This window comes from Musca autumnalis, unplaced genomic scaffold (assembly GCF_047663935.1).
Source record: "Musca autumnalis isolate F117 unplaced genomic scaffold, ASM4766393v1 scaffold_2, whole genome shotgun sequence".
In the NCBI taxonomy this organism is placed as follows: domain Eukaryota; kingdom Metazoa; phylum Arthropoda; class Insecta; order Diptera; family Muscidae; genus Musca; species Musca autumnalis.
Window position 1 is genome coordinate 95,003,696 of NW_027411755.1, and position 22,008 is coordinate 95,025,703.

General features: G+C 35.3%; 1 protein-coding gene across 1 annotated transcript in view; it reads right to left on the minus strand.

Annotated features, from left to right (window-relative positions):
• The window catches only part of Oatp26F (Organic anion transporting polypeptide 26F), a 101,837-nt gene that overhangs the window by 35,177 nt on the left and 44,652 nt on the right, over positions 1-22,008 (minus strand). The window contains exons 2-3 of the mRNA XM_073968532.1: positions 1,821-2,134; positions 1,550-1,754 (exon numbers count right to left, since the gene is read on the minus strand). Of these exons, the coding sequence (XP_073824633.1) occupies positions 1,550-1,754; positions 1,821-2,134 (519 nt within the window). The remainder of the gene's footprint in view (positions 1-1,549; positions 1,755-1,820; positions 2,135-22,008) is intronic.

Below are 22,008 nucleotides of genomic sequence, written 5' to 3' on the forward strand. Positions count from 1 at the left end.
AATTGAAAAAGATTTTGGAATAAGTGTATCCCGCGAAAAGCTACATAACAACAAGCAATCTTCACGAGTGGCTACGGAAAAAAACATTGCTCTCCCAGCAAAATATAAAGAAACGATTCAGATTTGTCACAAAGAACATTTCGCGTCCTCTGGAGTACTGTTTTCTGATGAGACGACAATTATAATGTACTATCCCATACGACGCGTCCCAAAAAGGATAGTTAAAACCTCTCACAGCCCCGGAAAACCCATTAAGTTCGGAAAACTGTCAGTTATGATATGGGGTTATATGTATATATGGGGATTTCTGAGTGAAATCAGGCACTTCTTCAAAATGAGGTTTTTGATGTCCTGTTAATCAGCAAAACATTTTAGTATATTTTCAGATTTTTTTGGATAACGGTTCCAGAGATATCGCGCCTTGAAAAAGTCGAATTCTGTAAAAACTATATGCAAAGTATATGCAACAAAACTATATCTTAAATATTGGTCAAATCTGAAAAAATCTTTTTTGTATGGTTTGTTGTTTTATCAGCTATTTAATAAAAAATAGAAAAAAATTGCACAGTGGGCTTTGTAATTAATTGTTGTTTAATACAACAAAATTTTCAGGAAAATCGAAGGGGTCAATCATTGTTCAAAATTGATTTTAAATATTAAATCGCGAAAATTTTATCCAAGCCCGCAGTGCGGAATTTGTTTCTATTTTTAAATAGCTGATAAAACAACAAACCACCCGAAAAAAGATTTTTTCTAATTGGACGAATATTTAAGAAGTTGTGAGTATTTCTTTGTATATTGTTTTTACAGAATTCGACTTTTTCAAGGCGCGATATCTGTGGAACCTTTAGTCAAAAAAAATCTGAAAATATACTAAAATGTTTCACCGCAGCAAAAAATAAAGGAAATCAAGAACCTCATTTTTAAAAAGTGTCCGATCTCACTCAGAAATCCCCATATGTATCCGGATTTTGGAGGAAACAATGACAGTGGGGGTTTATATTGTTTTACAAACTAATTTATCCGACAGCGACAAGAAATTCGGATTTTGTTTAGTTTTCAAAAAGTTTTATAAATGTATTTCATTGTGTCTGTCAATTATGCACAACATAGCATGAAAATGTTTCTTTTCCATATCGATGACAAATTGTACATACATAGTTGTGTATTTAGTAAAGTTTACTTCTTGGCAATTTCCAATACATGTCCATTTGTATGACCCATTTGACATGGCTTAACTCATATTTATATTCTTTCCAGATTAGGTGCTACTAAGAGTAAGTACCTCAAATAAATGTGAAATAAAGTTATATATAGTTCGATGCAGGAAAAAAACAGAAACTCCCCCAATATAAGTAATGTTTACTCAAGTCTACCACCAACATATCCAACACCCGCCAGAAATAAGATATGCATTAGCAACTAAAGAACATCTGACAAAGCTAAAATTTTCAAATAGAAATTTATGCTTCACTTGCAGCGTTTATTTGCCCACCAACATCCCACTAGCAGCAATCTATCCCCAATGCATTGACAGAATAAAACTTACCCAAATATACGGATGACATTTTCTTTGAAACATTCTCGTCGATATAGGTAACACCTAGGGTGAAGAGGGGTGAGGCTCCGGCTCCATGCAACAATTGGGCGGCAAAAAACAACCAAACAGTCCACGTTAAATTATTGATATCATCCACATCCTCAGCTACATAATCTCCATTTGATGTGATATCCGTGATGACAATGTCACAGGTCTGACGGTGAAGATAACCTTTATTTAGCAGAATAGCAAAAAGAAAACTTACATAAATTAAACTTACCTGTAGGGAGGTATTATTGTCATTAGTAGCTGCGTTACAGGTGCTAGTTGAGGGCATTGTAGCACGATATGGCCCCACCAGAAAGTGGGGCAGAGCAAAAGTCAGCGATCCCATACCCAGTAATATAATACCACAGGCAATAATGCGTGGCTTCGATGCTCCTATGCGTCCGCCAAAATACGTAACAGGGACTAAGCACAGAAAGGAGGCAATATCATATCCACTGGCAACTAAACCAGTTTGGCGTGAACGCAAACCGAAACGTCTCTCAATTGTTGTAATTACCACATTGATGAATCCATTAACAATGAGTCCTGCAAAAGTAATAGAAAGGTTATGTCAGCCAGACACTTTGAAATGCAAAAGAAAATTATTTTTAAGATGAATTGAAATTATCTGTTTTCTTTTGTTACCACTCAGACCGACACCGAATGTGAACGTTTCTTATCGCCATCAACCAGTCAAGAGGTAGTCTTAAATCACGCTATTTGCATTTGTATTGCATTCTTGTTGTCTTCGGTTATATACAAATGTACATATATATAGAGGTATATACAATTATATTAAATTCACCATTTATTATTTATCATTTATTAGACAAATTAATTAAAATATTGACAGAATTTTATGCATACCTATGTATATTAAGGCGAACTGACAGTGTTGAAAAATTTTACTGATCGCTACCAATATCATGATTAAATCATGATATTGGTAGCGATCAGTAAAATTTTGCAACACTGTCAGTTCGTTTTGAAAAACATTACTCTCTGTAATAGAGAGTAATAATGAAGGTTAAGCCATTGGGGGTAACACTCCAGACTTAAAAACAATCAAATGAGATTGAAACTTCAACCAAAAACAAAACAAACAAAAAACCAGTAAGGAAAGGATCAAAGTGGGGCGGGGCCGACTATATAATACACTACACCATTGTGAATATGTAAAATATATATGGGAGCTAAATCCAAATCAGAACAGATTTTGATATAATTTTTCACATTTATTTGTAGACCAAATTCGGTCACATAGTCCAAATTTCATCAAAATTGGACATATATAGCGTGTTTCGTGCATCAAATTCCTCAAATCGGTGGAAAATATATATGGGAGCTATATCCAAATCTGAACCGATTTCGATATGATTTGCCACAGTTATTTCAAGACTAACCACCGTCACACATTCCAAATTTCATTGAAATCGGACATATATAGCGCGTTTCGTGCATCAAATACCTAAAATCGGCCGAGAATATCACTGTGCAACATTTTTAAGGTGATCTTGTGCAAACAATTCGAACTGAGGATTTTTTGAAAGTTCAGACCCAAACGACAAGAAACCCTAGTTGGGTTTTGTTATGTCAGATCCAGCTCGGATTTTATGGCCCCATCTAAACATGGTTAAATATTGAGTTTTTAAAGAAATTCGGGGCTATATCTCTGAAACCAATGCGAATCTTCTTCTGACCTCTGAAGCAAATTTGTAGATAAGGACAAGAATACAATATTTGGAGAAATAATGAACTCGAAAAACTACATTTATTGCCTCAAATTTCAAAATATATGCAAAAATACCACACTTTTTATACATTTCGCACCGTATCTCCAAAACCGTTAATTTTTTCTGAATATTTTCTTTTGAAAAAATATTCCCTGGAATGTAATACACAGCTCTTCAGAACATGTCATTGTTGTAAAATGCCTCTATCCCGTTGTTGTCAGTACATTTTTCTACGACGATTTAATAAAAATGTCAATAATGTAGTGAAATCCGAAATGTGAGAATAAACTGTTGGTGTGAACTGTGTTTGAAATACGTGTTGCAAAAGATTTGATGCAAACAACATGAAGTAAGCAATTTAGAGTTTCAGACTGTTCTAAAGAATTGTTGAGAACTTTAGTTGGAAGATTTTTGCAAAAGGCTACTTGGTTCAACTCCCAATAGTTTAGCCGATACTGACCAGAATTTCAGCAATTATGTAAAATTTTCTATATGTTATAGATTTTGATGCCCTAGATGGAGTTTTTCTTATGTGGTTTCTTCAAAAGATAAGTTCTACTTTAGGGCTACAATATTGCTAAAGACAGCAAGGCCAAATTCCTATTCGTTTCAGAGATAAAGGCCTGATAATTGCAAAAAAGTGTAGATTTAGCCCGATTTAGATGAGGCCATAAAATCCGAACTGGATCTGACAGGACAAAACCCAACTAGGGTTTTTGTAGTCTAAATATGTACTTTCAAAAAATCCGTACTAGAAGTTGTTTGCATTTTCAGTGTTGCATAGTGTATATATAGGAGCTATAGCCAAATTTGAACCGATTTCTATATAATTTGGCACACTTATTTCTAGACTAAATACCGTAGCACATTCCAAATTTAATTGAAATCGGACATATATTGCGTGTTTCGTGCACCAAATGCCTTAAATCGGGCGAAGATATACAGTTAGTCAACTATATTATTGCAAACGATGAATTTTCACAAATTTTGATGTTTAGTTAGGAATTACTACAAGAAATTCGTTCAATAATGTTGGTTTTTTTGTAAATATCTGTTTATTTACTTGTTAATGACAACATCAAGCCAACAAATTCAGAAATCGGACGGAAATAACAAAAACAACGGTCAAAAAGGATAGGTACCTGGTTTTTGCGGTGTCAACTAAATAATTGCAAAATGAATGAATTTGCAATAAAATCGTGGGATTTCCCCCCGATTTTTTCCAGTTAAGCATTTTTATGATTTATATTGTATGTGGACATGTAGATCTATAATTTTTGATCATAAATTAATTTTTGTGTGTGTAACATAGACAGTATAATCAGAAAAAGCGAAAGTCAGGTAAACGGTTTCGGAAAATATGCTACATTTGGTCTATTCCAATAGTAATAATGGTAAATCCAAAAGAGAAATCATTAAAGTCACCTCTCGTAAGCTAAGAAGTGTATACAACATAATTTACCGCACCGAGAAAGAAGCCAGGCTCAAACTGAAGTCGTTACATGGCTGGCCCAAAATAGTAACCATACCAATTGACAGGAGAATGATTAAAGAAATTAATGAAAGAGCCCAAAGCAGCACCAGAAAATTGCATTATTTAATTAAAAAGGATTTTGGAGTAAGTGTGTTACATGGAAGAGTCAGAAAAGTGCTACATAATAACAAGCACTCATCTCGAGTGACTAGGTAAAAACCATTGCCCTCCCACAGCACAATATATAGAAACTATTCAGACTTGCTACATACAACTTTTCACGACATCTTTGGTATCGGCATGACGATATATTTTCTGGTGAGACTAAAATTATGCTGTACTATCACGTTGGGTCTCAAAAAGTGTTGCGAAATCCCCTTACATCCATGGAAAACCAGAATTTAATACATATTCTAAATTTCGGAAAGCTGTCATTTATGCTATGGGGTTGTATACCAAGCAGTGACGTTGGTAACATCCAGATTTTTGAGGAAATAATGACAGAAGAAGTTCATTTAGATGTTTCAAAACAGGATTTAACCAAAAGCGTCAAGAAATTTAGGCCTTTTGGCCCTGAAAATTCAAACAAATTGCAATAGAAGTACTACCAAGACAACGCCCCTAAGCATAAATCTAATTTATGTAAGACTTGGTTGTTATACAACAGTACCAAAGTCATTTACACCCCGTTCCAATGTCTAGATATTAACCCCATCGACAATTCATGGGTACACCAGAAAGAACAAGTTGGGGATAGGCCGCCCACCAACCTGGGGGACTAAATAAAATGCAATAAAGAAGAATGGCAAAAATACCATTACAATACGACATTCCGAAACTTATTTATTAAATTCAGGGACGTTTACGAGCTGTTACTAATGTCCAAGGTGGGCATACGAAATATTAGAACCAACTTTTCGAAAAATACCGTGAAAGACTGAAAAGTTGTGAATTTTGCAATTATTTTGTTGACAGTGCAAAAAATGAGTTGTTCTCATTTTTGTTAATTTTAAGAAAATGTTTAGTGAAATTTAGCTACTTTTTATTTTTTTTATATTAATAAACATCTCTAAGAATTATACTGTTAACAAAAATATTAAAAATTATATTTATTTATACCAGTAAAATGATGTTTTATTTTAAATTTTGTAATAATTTTGGTATTGCAATAATTAAGTTGACTAACTGTATATGGAGGCTACATCCAAATCTGAACCGATTTTTACCAAAATAAATAGCGTTCGTCCTTTGGCCAAAAAAACTATCTTCCCCAATTCGGACAATAAATGCGACCTGTACTTTGTTTACAAAAATACATGGACAGACGGACATGCGTAAATCGACTCAGAAAGTGATTCTATGTACACTGCACCCTGGTTAACTACCTTTCATAAAATTCCAAAAAAATTGGGGTAGTTATGCGGGAAAGGCAGTTACGAAAATCTCGCATATCTACCTCATGTCGGTAGTTACAAAAATCTCATCTCAACCTTATAAAAAATGACAACAATTAGAAAACAATAAGTCAAAAAATAAAACCAAATCTAAGAGTATAATGTAAGTTATATTATTTAATTAATAAGAAATTTATTCATCTGTGATCATAACATAACACTGGACATCTTCATCACAATCCACGTAGTCATCGAAATCGATTGTCTCAGAAATATACCATTGAGGGTAATAAACCGAGAAAAGTATTAATAAATGTTCTTTTTGCGAAAATATTTGACAGGTAAATATCCGAATTAGGTACTTATAGAAAAGTAATTAACCGGGACAGTTTGAACTCATTTATATAAAAAACTTTTGGGGATTTAGATTTTGTGGCACTTAAACGGGAACGGCAGTTAAGCAGAGAGGTAAATAACCGGGGTGAAGTGTATATCCCTAAAAGGAACTATGGGTCTATCTCTTTTCCTTTTGCATGTTACAAACTAATGCACAAAGACATAATACCCCTTACCACAAGGTGGTGTAGGGTATAAACAGCGGAGGCACGCGCCGGTGAACTTTGTTTAACTCAAAAACAAAATTCCAACAACAACCTCACAGGCAACTGTGTTGATGTTCTTTTCAACTCACAGAATTCGATGAATTCTTAGTTGATACGTGCTGACATGTTGCAAAATATTTTGGTTTTAGTGTTTCTTTGGAAAAGCCGAAAAGTGAGTGTGATTCTCATTCATATGAGAATACTAGACACTTTAAGAGTTCGGTTTTTCGCTAAAAAGGCATCATTTCAAAAAACTGAGAAGCCAATTGATAAATTCCTTCGCCGGGATGAAATCATGATATTGGTAGCGATCAGTAAAATTTTGCAACACTGTCAGTTCGTTTTTAAAAACATTACTCTCTGTAATAGAGAGTAATAATGAAGGTTATCTACATTTTCTGCCTAAATTGGCTGTAATTTGGTTATGAGGTTCTCAGTGGTCAAAAAATTTAATGGACTAAAAACTAGAAAATAATTTTTCATGATGGAATTTCTTAAATAAAATGCTTGCATTTAAATTAAAAATGGTGGCAATATTAAACTGCAAGCGTTTTATTTGAGAGATTCCATCATGAAAAATTATTTTCTAGCTTTTAGTGCATTTATAAATAAAACATTGTAACTCATTTTTTAATTATGTATTTTTTACATTTTTTTCGATATCAAAATTTAGTAAAATTTAGTAGATTCTTGCAGTTCTGGAACATATCATATACATATTTGGACAAGATATTACGATATCCAAAGTTTGGACCAGATTATGAAATATCGCGCATATCATGTTAGCAAATATTTTTGAATTTTAATGGGGGAGGTGCCGGAAGACTTGGATCGATAAGTACTATATTCATACTTTGTCTAAGATTTGCAGTCACTAAATATGGTGACCGAATACAAATTGGTGCAAAAAATTCAAAGCGATTCAAGAGCAGGTCCTCAACAATATCTTTCCGAAATTTTGTGTGGGAGGTACCCGAAGGAGTGGACCGATATAGTCCATATTCGGACCTTATCTATGTTTGTAAAAAATATTACGAAAGTATGGACCAAATCAGTTACTGCCTTCGAGAGTAATAGTGCGCATCATTTTAGTGAAAGTTTTGACCTTGTGTGAGGTAGGTACACGAAGGGTACTAAGTTTGGACATAATATTACGAAGGCCCAATTTTGTACCGAATCGGTTGATCCGTTCGAGAGTTATCGTGCGCTCCATCCAGACAGACAGACGGGCGGACATTGCTAAATCGAAATTGTCTGAAACAGATTTCGTCCAAACAGACTTGGGGTCTAAAACTATTGTATATACCCTCGTTAGCCTAAAGGCTGAGGCTTTACAAATAGATTTCACCCTGTTTGGATCATACATATGTAGGTTCAAATCTCATTCTGAGAAAATAAGAGTTATGTCAAATTTCAGTCATTCTCATTGGATGATGCGTGTAGAAACTTCAAAATACGTACAATTTGTATGTACCGAAGAGGTTTTCTAACCAATTGAGAATTAAGAAACAAAACCATTCAATATAAATCTAGTCGGGCGGTATAATCATAAGACATCCCTAACAAAACATGTAGCGATATTTAGCTTTTGTGCCCACTAACGACGTAAGTCGTTAAAATGACTTAGAATTTACAATACAAATTAGAATTTTTGAAGTAGTTATCGGAAGGTTTGTTTTAACTATCTTAATTATGTTATGCTCCACCCGTTCTGATAATATTTTTGGCCGTCCAGATCTGGGCTTTGACCGTCCAGAACTGGGTTTTGACGTAAAAATTCCGATTTCAATGAAATTTAGAATGTGTGACGGAATTTGGCCTATAACTAAATGTGCCAAAATATATCGAAATCGGTTTAAATTTGGATATAGCTCCCATATATATTTTCGTCCGATTTCAAGTATTTGATGCACCAAACACGTTATATATGTCCGTTTTCAATGAAATTTGGAATATTTTACGTAATTTGTCCAACAAGTAAATGTGCTGCAGGGTAGCGAAGCGCATCGTCCGTAACCTTATAGGGTCCATCTTTACATATGGCATATACATACATATAAATAGTTATTGGAGCAAAAATGTATAGATTACACATCCTGCGAGTAATTTGCGGTACCGAAATACGCCGATTGACGTAAGCACTTGGAAACGCTACTCCTATATGAAAAAAAGTAGGCTCTGGAGACATGTACCTCCAATCTGACGAAATTGTGTAAGGCCATGTTTATATTATAGCCTTTTGCAGGGTTAACCTTCTTAATGAGGATTTATTTGACGTATTCGCAAAGGAATTGACATTTGAAACCCATTGAGTTGGTTAAATCCGATTATATATAAACGTACTATAAGTCTTACAATTATAAAAATGTAACATGCTTACTTCCTTAAGGTTGGACCACCCTACAATATCCTAAGCTACAACAGAAATAAAGTCACAAAACATGGGAATAATAGATTTTATGAAACAAATAATCCAGCCAAAAACCAAAGAATGGGAATTAGAAAGTGGAATCGTGAGAAAAATTAAGTCTAAGTCCACCATTTATTATACCCTCTATACCCTCTATCTTTGTGCATTTGTATGTAACATACAAAAGGAAACGAGATAGACCCATAATTCCTTCTGGGCATATACATAGAATCACTTTCTGAGTCGATCTATGCAACGTTCAAGTCGCATTTATTATCCGATTCAGCAGAAAATAGGGGAATATCACTTTTTAACCATAGGAAAAACGCTATTGCTTTTGGTGAAAATCGGATTTCGATGTAGCCCCCATATACATATATTTTCTGCCGATTTCACGTATTTCAAGCACCAAACACCCTATATACGTCCGATTTTGATGAAATTTGGAATGTGCGGTTCAATTCGGTCTAGAAATAAATGTTCAAAATTTTATCCAAATCGGTTCAGATTTGGATATAGCTCCCATATATGTGTACTTTCGGCCAATTTCAAATATTTGCTGCACCAAACACGCTATATTCTTTCGATTTTGATGAAATTTGGAATGTGTGATTAAATTCGGCCTAGAAATTAATGTGCCAAATTATATCGAAATCGGTTCAGATTTGGATATAGCCCCCATATATATTTTCGGCCCATACCACGTATTTGCTGCACCAAACACGCTATATACGTCCGATTTTGATGAAATTTAGAATGTTTGACTGAATTAGGTCTAACAGTAAATGTGCCAAATTATATCGAAATCGGTTCAGATTTGGATATAGCCCCCATATATATTTTCGGCCTATATCACGTATTTGCTGCACCAAACACGCTATATACATCCGATTTTGATGAAAGTTAGAATGTTTGACAGAATTAGGTCTAACAGTAAATGTGCCAAATTATATCGAAATCGGTTCAGATTTGGATATAGCACCCATATACATATATTTTCGGCCGATTTCACGTATTTGCTGCACCAAACACGCTATATACTTTTGATTTTGATGAAATTTGGAATGTGTGACTGAATTCGGTCTAGAAATTAATGTGCCAAATTATATCGAAATCGGTTCTGATTTGGATATAGCTCCCATATATATTGTCGCCCGATTTACCGTATTTGTTGCTCCAAACACCCTATACCTGTTCAATTTTAATGAAATTAGGGATGTGTGTGTGGCAGAATTTGGTCTAGAAATAAGTGTACCATAGTATATCGAAAACAGTTCAGATTTATATATGTATATCTCCCTATATATTTTACATATTCACAGTGATATAGGGTATCATATAGACGGCCCCGCCCGGCTTTGATCGTCTCCTTACTGTTTTTTTTTTTTTTTTTGCAAAACTACGTAATTTGGCCTTCTATAAAATAATTGTCATAATAAACTTATTATATCGACATAAGCAGTAGTAAATCGCAAACATATTAATAACTAGTATGAAAAAGATCAAAGTCTAACGGGCCGACTATATAAAACCTTACACCACTGTGAATATGTAAAAAAAATTAATAATAAGTTTTCCTTCAGTAATGAAAGTACTTACCTCCTCTGCCTCGCCAAGGATTCTTAAATGGTATTGAGCTACTGCACTAAGGAGCATTTCATTCAACATATTTCGTTTATTTGTGATATATCAAAGATTTCTGTACCGATAAATAATCACATGAAATCCACACGAAAATATACCGTACCGATTTCAAATTATAATATTTAATTGTTCAACAAACATCCCATAAGGGACAAGGGAGACTTCTCTCATATCATTGTGTGCACCCCGATTCATATTAGCTCAATGATATGGGACCTACTGTTTATCGCCGAGTCCGAACGGCGTGTCTACGACACAACTTGTAGAGAAGTTTTACAAGGTTGAAATACTCAGGAAATGTCGCCAACATTACTGAGGGGTATTTTGCCACCGTTGAAAAATGTTTGATGTTGCTTGGCAGGGAAATCGAACCCATGACCTTTAGCGTGCAAGGCGGGTGTGCATACCATTACACCACGGTGGCACCCACCGATTTCAATTTGGCAAATTTATTTCTAGACCTAATCGCGTCACACAATCCAAACTTACTTCTAGACCAAATATTGTCACACATTCCAAATTTGATCAAAATTGGAAACATATAGGGTATTTGGTGTATCACATACCTTAAATCGGACAAATATGTATATAGAAGCTTTATCTACACATATTTCAATGTAATTTAGCACACTTACTTTAATTATGGATAATGAAAAAAAAAATATCGTAATTTTTTAATTCCAGTTCCCTAATCCGTTCCTCCACAAAGTGATAATTGCGGCACATAAATTGACAGTAAAACTACCGAACCTAAAATTTTATCTATGCGTTTCTATGGTGCTTTTAAATAGCATCATCAAATTACCAACAAAATGCCAAGTATTTTATTTATTGCCCTGCAACAATTATTACGCTACCAAAAACTCGAACATCAAAGCTGGATTTGGTACATCATCTTTGACCTATTTGATATCCACTCGCATTTGAAGCATTTCGAATAATTATTTTTATCCCACATCGAATGAGGCGGAATTTTAAATATAATCCTCTTAAATACAGATTTCATTTCGATGAATGAACAAAACAAAAGCAATGCTCTCCAATATGTTAGTTCTCCTAGGCAACCTCAATAGTCCCGTAAACAAAATAAAAACAATAAAGTAATGGACAAAAACAACTCCAGTTCAGATATCATTGGCAAACACTCAAGAGCTGTTTACATATTTTAAATATTATGATGCAGCTTTTATAGATTACGTGCCACATGACCTGTGCGGCAGAGTGAGTAGAAACCCAAAACAAATGACAGTATCGTCGCTATATTGGCCACTAATAGGCTGCGGCCGAAGCGCGTCACCAATGACCATACAACAACGGACAGGCAGGATAAATGCCGCTAAGCTAATGTTGGCATAATAAGTGAACACTGCAAATGCTTGGTCTCCATAGCTGTTGCTTGTTGCACAACAGCAGCATCGGCAACAACATTCACCAAACACTTGACAATTTCAATTGAAGAAGTAGTGGTAGCAGCAATTTAATTCATTACTCCTGTAAAGAGGCTTTCGTTGAATCGACGAGATTCGAAACCGATTCAAAACCATTTGTGTTGGCGTAACTCGGTGTCGTGTGTAATTGTTTTGTGTTTGTTTATATTGCGACTGGTGGCGAATGAGCGATGACACGGCTTTTTGAAACAATCAAGCAATACACACGACTTCGCTATATGACTGCGATAAATCTTTGTAAACGCTTTCATTACAGCTGCTCTCACTCGCTGCTACACGGCACGTGACCAAAAATATTAATCAACCAACGTAAAATTTGCATGAATTATGGGAAATTTACGGGATCAGCCGCCAACGGCAACAAATTCAAGTGGCATTTGGTTTCACATTCCACCTCCATTCCATCACTCCGAACCGCATCTCTCTCTATACGGGCCAGTCAATTTATGTGCAACTCAATCTGGCATTACCCGTAAACCAACAAACCAACAATTAACCCCCAACCCCTTGGCCGGTTGACCGGACTGCTCTATGCAAAGCAGGCAGTCATCCATTTAATCATTAGGGCGGCCATTCATGTATGTATGGGCGACGTAGTAGTCCTTGTAATGGTGGCAAAACAAATACATTTTGTTATCCAGCATGAAATGTTAATGTTTTCAACGACTCCGGCATATTGAAATAATCTCTTTCATAAATAACATAGACAACCGTGGCAATCCATCCATTCAACCTGCTAGCGAGTTTTATTCTGTTTGTATCCTGAAAATCATTTTGGGGCACAACGTCAGTGCCCTGTAACATATGAGGTCACCTCCTCCTTCCTATTTGCATTAGAAGGACCTCAATTTCAGTGGCTTTTTTTGCCACATCAAGTGCCTGTGGTGTTTGTTCCAATGTGAACATAAAAGGTGGGTTAATGTTTGCTTGAAATCTATGTCACTTGTACAGGCAACAGGCAAGATGTTCTGTTTGCAGAATTCGATTCCATTTAGCGCAGCTGTGCATTAAAAACGAGTGTCATAGCGAACATATGCGTTTGCGACGTTCAGATTTCAGAAGAAACGACCTTTGATCACAAGGAATAAAAAGGAGTGAAATTTACAAGCTAATAACACTATGCAACACGAAAAATATTAACCATATTTTGACACGGCACCGTGATAGAGACCAAAAAAGAGAATACACGTGTATCGCCGTTTTTCCTATCTAATCAACTTTCGCGGTTATAGCACTCCAAAGATTTGAGGCTTTGATGTCAAAAGGGGTCATTTTGTCACGACTATATCTTCCAAACCGTTAGGAAATTTGCAACAAGAAAGTTGTTTTTGCATTACGCATTGGTCAACAAGGCCGTGCTGAAGCCTATTATTGTTGTTGGCCTTTTTTTATTGTTGGACTGCAGAATTTTACATCTTTGTATTTATTTCAGCTCGCCCGCAACTAATCAATTTCATATCCACTTTAAAATATTTTGTTGTTATTCAAACAATTGAATTTCAACAAAATATGGACTCAAGCTGAAATAAACACAAAGATGTAAAATTCTGCAGTCCGCATCAGCACGGCCTTGTTGACCAATGCGTAATGCAAAAACAACTTTCTTGTTGTTTTTACCCCCGCTTATTGAAGCAACATTCCTATGTTCGTATTCTTTGCGAAGCAAAGACGACATAAAAACAGTGGTGGATATGAAATTCTTTAGTTCGACTCAAATTGTAGGGTAAACAGCTTTAGGGCAATACAGCAAATTTCTTATTTTATTTAATTTGCTAGATGGCTTTATTGAGCTGTTTATCGATACAGAGTCGGCGAAAAAGGGAACTGATGAAGTTGTTTGGTGACAACTGAAACTATAGTATTCCCTACCCTTCGCCCGCAACTAATCAATTTCATATCCACTTTAAAATATTTTGTTGTTATTCAAACAATTGAATTTCAACAAAATATGGACTCAAGCTGAAATAAACACAAAGATGTAAAATTCTGCAGTCCAACAATAAAAAAACGCCAACAATATTAAATTCTCCGATTCTGGACCATAGATACCAAACCGTCCAAAATTTAAGAATACAGTCAACTACAAAAATGTACCTAAGATTTCAATAAACAACTTTCTAGAACATATCAACATTCTCAGAATGATGTTTTAAGCTAAATTTCACAAACAAACAACATTATTATTGTAGTTGATAGTTTTCTTGAATATTGAACGCTTTAGTATTTGTGGACCAGAACCAGAGCAAGCTAGATAAAAGTCACGTTTGTTTTGCTATTTTGACAGGTAAGAATAGTTTCTACAGAGTTCGTATAATCTAGAAAGTTGTTTATTTAGATCTAAGGTACATTTTTGTAGTTGGTTGTTTGCTTCAATTTTGTTCGGTTTGAAATCGGTAGACCACAACCCGAGAAAAAATTTTAAAAAAATTTGACCTTGGCGATTTTGACCTTGCAGATGAAGTTTGATGGATTTAATGTGTTGACAAATTTTGTTCTTTAAGACAAGAGCTACAACTTTGCCGCTGAGAGTAAATCAAATTTCATAACGGTTTGGAAGATATGATCCTGACAAAATTATCCCTTTTGACATCAAAGCCTCAATCCTTTGGAAGCCTATAACTGCGAAAGTTTAATGAGATAGGGAAATCGGCGAGACGCTGCGGTGTCAGAACATGGTTAATAAAATATGACTCAAAAATATTACACACAGTGTAATATAACAAGTTCGGCCAGGCCGAACTTTTTATAACCTCAACCATGAGATGTATTGAAGTAAATTGGAACAATTAATTTCCATTCGTTTATGAAAATACTAAGCTCTTCCACGCTAAAAAAGAATATCGCTTTCTTTTAAACAAGATTTAATAACAATGAGACATCTACCCATTCAGAATCCAAAATCCACGTTACAGTCGTCATTGAATTGGGCCAGTGCGTGTTGAACCTTCAAAATACTTAAAATCTGGAGGTACCTTCATATTGGAAATGTCCAAGAAAACTACCCAACTTTTTTGGTAGATATTTTTCACCTGAAAGAGCACATCTTAATCAAGTGTCTAATTTTGTTTTTTTTTTTTTTGCTGAAAAATATTATGTGGTTTTGTGGCAAATGCCCGAGCTAGAGTTGGAACCGACTTCAAAATATCATTTTGAAAAAAATACGTTTTTTGTTTCTATATTGCGTACAAAACACAATAAATTTTCCCCTCCAAAGCATATCTAAGGCAATATTGTTCCGATCGACATTTTACCATATATTCTATGCTACTTCCATGGTACAATAAGAAAGGTAGAACAGAGCTCACAGCTGATTACAATTTTTTTCTGAGTATGTCCAACTTCTGTCAATTTTTATACCCTCAGCCTTTAGGCTAAAGAGGGTATTTACACTTTGATACGACCAAAAATGTGCCTCATCGAAATAATGGTTTTAGACCCCAAGTATGTTTGTACGATATCCGTTTCAAACATTTTTGAGTAGATCTAGCAATGTCCGTCCGTCTGTCTGTCTGTCCGTCTGGCTGGCTGGTGCGCACGATAACTCTCGAACGGATCAATCGATTCGGTTCAAATTTTGGGTATCGAAATATTTTGTCCAGATTCGATTTAAGTTCGAAGATGGGCCATATAGGTCCACTCCTTCAGGTACCTCCCCCACCAATGTTCAAGAATTGTCGCAAAACTTGTGCGCACGATAACTCTTGTAGGGAATAACCGATTTGGTCCGTAATTTGCACATCGTGTAATTTCTACCAAACTTAGATGAGGTTCCAAAATGGACTCAATCGATCCACTCTTTTGGGTACCTCCCACACAAAATTTCGGAAAAGTTCAGTTTAGGACCTGGTCTCGAATCGCTTTGATTTTTGTTTACGCAAGTTGTATTCGCTGTCCTCTATACGACGCTGTAAGTTTCATTAGGGGCAAGTCCATACTTCCTGAGAAAATAGCCTGAAAGTTACGAAAAACCCTATAACACCGTGTGTAGTGGTTGGAGCGCACGATAACTCTCGAACGGACCTGCCGATTCGGTCCAAAATTTGGCTTTCGTAATATTTTGTCCAAGTTTAGTTCAAGTTCAAAGAAGGATTATATCGGTCCATTCCTTCCGGTACCTCCCCCACAAAAGTTCGAAAATGTTGTGCGTACGATAACTCTTGAAGGGAGTAACCGATTTGGTCCATACTTTGCACATTATGAAATTTCTACCAGACTTAGATGAGGTTCCAATATGGACTCAATCGGTAAACTCCTTCAAGTACCTCCCACACAAAATTTTGGAAAAGATCAGTTTAGGACCTGATCTCGAATCGCCTTGGTTTTTGTTGCAACATCTTGTATTCACTGTCCCCTATACGAAGGTACAAGTTTCCTCAGGGGCAAGTCCATAATTCCTGAAAAAATAGCCTGAAAGTTGAAAAACAAACCCTATGACACCATGTTTATGGGTGGAAGCGCAAGATAATTCTCAAACGGAAATGCCGATTCCGGCCAAAATTTGGCCTTCGTAATATTATTCGAATATTCGGAAAATTGTGCGCAGGATAACTCTTGATGGGAGTGACCGATTTGGTCCATACTTTACACATTCTCACAATATCTACCAGATATAGATCAGGTTCGAATATGGACTATATTTGTCCACTCCATCCCGTACCTCACACACAAAATTTTGGATAAGTTCACTTTAAGACCTGCTATTGAATCACTTTGATTTTTGTACCTTTAAGTACCTTTTCCGCAAAATTTTTGAACTTTAATCCTAATTAACATTTTTGTCGGTTCATACGACCAAAATTTTTAAACCCCCTAAATACATAAGTTAAAGTGTTTGTTTGATAAAAGTGTTTCAATTTGCACAGGCTGAGGGTATATCTCTGTCGGCAAAGCCGACTGATACTTTTTTACTTGTTAGTTTTGTTTTGTGTGTATGTGTATTGTTTTGAAAAATACGAAAAGCATTTTGGAAATAAATCAAAACCCATTGCAATAAAAACAAGAGGTGACAAGAGAAGTCTCCCGTGTCCCTTATGAGATGTTTGTGGAACAATTATATATTATCATATTGCATATATATATTTGTAGTCTAAGGCCCATACCTACCCAGCTAACAATTTTTTCCGAGGGCTCTGATATCAGATTTTTTCTGAGATTTTCTGAATATTTTTTAGAATTGTGGCCGATTTCTCTAATATTTTCCTAGAAATTTGACCGATTTTCTATAAGTTTATTTTAAGAATCTCTGCACATTTTCTAAAGAATCTTAAGAATCGTCATTCCAAATTCGTTCCGATTTCTAATGGATTTTCTAAGGGAATTTCTTTTCGTTTGTTGTCGAAGAACAAAATGACTGGTCATAAAATTCGCATATACAATTTTAAAATTTTTTTAATATAAATGCTACATATAATAATTCAAGCTAGTGTTGATAGCTTCAACATATATGTAGAAGTATACTTCTGCATATTGTTCTACGGTTAATCATAAAATGATAACAACAGGCAAAATCATTAGAAAGTTTGAAATTAGAATCTTCCATAAATAGCACATTGAAAGAAAATTGTCTCTGAGTGGGGTTTGTTCTGTACAGTATGACACGTGGCGTCAGCGTCAGAATTGTTTCCGATTTTTTCAGAAAATCTGAACTTTTCTCCGAATTTTTCCAGAATTTCTTTCCGAATTCGGACGAATTTTCTTAAGAAAATCTAAATTTTTCATCAAATTTTCCAGAATTTTCTTCCGAATTCGTACCGAGTTCTGTCAGAAAATCTAAATTTTTCTCCGAATTTTCAAAGAATTTACTTCCGAATACGGACGGAATTCGTCGCGAAACTCTAATATTTTTTAAGAATTTCCTTAGAAAATTCTTTCCGAATTCGGTGACCACGTCCATACAACTTTCGTACCGAATTCAGTACGAATTCGGCATCAGAATCGGATATTTTTTCAGAAATTCTGTCCGAATTCGAAACGAATTCGGAAAAAATTTTAGCTGGGTATATACGTCCGTATACCCAGGGCGTGTGTGGTGAAAAAAGTAGAACATGTGTATTCTTATGAGAACTACCGAAATACGTCGAGCGTATACTTTTTGTAAGTTGAAAAAATTTAACTTTGACAGAACGTTATTGTTTGTATGTGTGTTTTGTATTTTAAAAACAAAAGCCCAACAAAACATGAAATACAATTCATTGCAAAGGAAAATTATTTGTTTTACGAATGAAAACATTTAAGTTTCGGTCGCGGCTTTTGTGTTTTAAATGTGATTTTGCACTCAACGTAATTGGGTAAAACGGACGCTCAGAGAGCGTTGTTGTGGTAGGTTGGTGAATAATTTTTGTTCGTCGCGCTGAGAGTTAGGTATAGCTGTAATGTGTAGTGAAGCGTACATATCTTATATGTGTACATTAAAAACTCTCCTGCATTAATGTCAACCTCGCCGACTAGTGTTCGATCCTGTCTTTAGCAGAGTAGGCTCTAACGACCGACCAATGGCGTTTTAGTTTCTAACTGCTAAACCTAAATAACGACAGGACGTACACAAATATTTCACCAACCTACCAAAACAACGCTATCCGAGCGTCCGTATTACCTAAATACGTTGAGTCCAAAATCACATTTAAAACACAAAATCCGCGACCGAAATTTACTTAAATGTTTTCATTCGTAAAACAAATAATTTTAATTGGCAATGAATTGTATTTCATGTTTTGTTGGACTTTTGTTTTTAAAATAAAAAACACACACATACAAACAATAACGTTCTGTCAAAGTTAAACTTTTTCAACTTACAAAAAGTATACGCTCGACGTATTTCGGTAGTTCTCATAAGAATACATGTGTTCTACTTTTTTCACCACTCATGCCCTGGGTATACGTCCGTATATACATAGGTATGGGCCTAGTAGGAAATGTTTAAGAACCACAGCAGAAGTATGGCATGTTCGGATGCCATAACTTGCAAACAAATACATACGAGTATATAAACAATGATAACAGCCCTATCACCGAACTAGGTATCGTTGGTCTAATCCAGGTATCGGCACTAATACAAACGCATTGGTTGCGGTCTCATGCATACGACTCTCTCTCGCTCTCTCCACAAACAGTGTGTGTGTTAATACATTGCTAAAATTAAAAATCATTGAAACAAGCGACAATACAACCTTCTTCATTGACTTCTGAACGAAGACTGAGAGTTGGTTGTTCTGTTGTTATTCTCATAAAGGGCACGTGTGCCCCTTTTTGCCGGATGCTGGTCTAATCTACCATCGATTGCAGAAATTTCCAGATTGACAGATTAAATATTAGTATTTGCGGTCTGAGCGAAGTAAGGTGGAATATCAGCGGAGATGTCCGGAACAAAAAAGGGGCTGCACTCTTATATTCTGGAATGCCGAATCAGTAAGTTCCACATATTACAGGTGTAGGCATATTCTTACAAAAAGCAGCGTACAAGGCACTTATAAACTGGATAGGTATTTCCGAAAGAATTATTACTGTCACATTTTGTTTTTTTTTTTTTCAAAATAGTCTGGCTTAATCCCATTGTTGTTGTTTTAATATTTAAAAACAACTAATTTATTAGTGGAAAAAGGTTGTAATTGTTCGCCAAGGGATAAGGCAGGGAAGACTAGTTTCCATCCTCGCCACGGGATCTTGTTTGTGGATATTCTCCACCGAAGTTACTTTTCAATAACTTCTTCAACAATAAACTTTTTATACCCAAACATCAATCTTCAGTTTGAAGCATAAAGATGAAATTCAACGACACATAACAATGGAAAAAGTTTGGTTTGTTTTGCAAACACTTTCGTCGGGATTGTGTGAGGTTGCCAAAGAAAAACTTCTCATTGAAGTTTTTTATTTGTTCACCTTTATAATTCGAGCTGACGATTGATGTTTCGATATAAAAAGTTTTTGTTGAAGAAGTTATTGAAAAATGGAACTGATGCGATCCTGTGGAGAGGATCGAAACTAGTCTTCCCTGCATTACCCCTTGGCGAACAATGCCAAACTTTTTCCACTAATACATTACCTGTTTTTAAATATTAAAACAACAACAATGGGATTAAACCAGACTATTTTGAAAAAAAAAAAAAAAATAAATTGTATCAGCTATCCCAATAAAAAACGCCAACATAATAACCAATCACCTCAAGCGAAAAAATTTGGTATGAAAAATTAAAAATGAGCCAAACTAAAAATAAATTTCTGAACAAAGTGAGAGAAATAAACTTAAACACCAATGAAACCCTGGAAGAAAAACGAAACAGTTTAAGGACAAGATGACAGATATATGCAAAGAAGTCTTAGGATATCAAAGACGACAACAAGATGCGGAGTGGATGACCAATCTCTCCTGGGATCTTATCGATGAAAGGAAGAACGTAAAGCTTAAAATGCTCAATGAACAGGAATATAGCCGTATAGAAGAATACAAAACTAAATATAAACAATTGAGTAAAGATATAAAGAAACAGATAAAACAATCAAACGAAGCCCAAAATGCAGCAAACAGAGGAAACACAAAAAAAACTCTACCAGACCATTAGAAAGCTAAGTGAAAAATTTCTCAGTTTACTAACACTCCGGTAGAAGACGAAACGGGACGTCTTGCTACGCCAAGAGACGATCACCAAGAATAATTTCATATATCTAGATTCCATCCAACAAACCAGCAAATTAATATTGAAAATCCTACACGAAATGAATTCAAAGAAGCTATAGATAGCTAAAGAAATGTAAAAGCCTCCGGAAATGACGGTATACCATCGGAATGTTATAGGGCCTGCAGCACAATAATGGCAGATACATTATTTCCCCTGTTTAAACAAATATGAGAGGAGGAAAGTATTCCTATGGGCTGGAAAGAGTGGTTGACGTGGTTTCTCTATTTCCAAGTATTCCAGTTGACTTAGCTATAAATATTATTGAAAGCAGATGGGAAGAACTAAAAAAACACACAACCATTTCAAAAAGTACATTTTTAAGTATTGTTAATTTTTGCATCAAAAATAATCGATATTTTAAATTTGAAAACAAAATTTACAAATAAATATGAGGTCTCCCAATGTGATCTCCGGATTCACCTGTCGTTTCAGATATTGTGATGGAAAGATTATTAGATTCCTGCATAAACTACTTAACAGTAAAACCGATGTTCTTAACAACGTATTTTGAGGACCTATTTGAGATTGTGAAGGAAAGTGGAATTGATGAAACCTTGAAAAGTCTCAATAAGTACGACAAAGATATTCAATTTACTATTGAAATGGAGAAAAACAACCACCTCCCATATTTGGACACTATGTTAGTACAATATAACGGAAATATTAAAACAGATTGGTATCAAAAACCCACAGCTTTTGGGCGAATAATCAACTTCCTCTCGAAACATCCAAAAAGAATTATTATTAATACGGCGAAAAATCTCATTCATAGATGCCTGTCTATAAGTGACGATGAATTTAATCCGAAAAATAAAGTCAAAATCAACAAGTAAGAAAAGCGTTAAGTTCGGTCGGGCCGAACTTTTTATACCCTCCACCACAAATGTCAGCCATTTCGGTGGATTAATGTGGCCACAACCTCAAAAAACCGAAACTCGGAAGGTACCGTTCTATGGAGGCTATATGATGGCGTGGACCTATACCTACAAATTTCTGGGTGAAAGTTTTATACGCCTAAAGAAGACTAAATACCAAATTTCAGC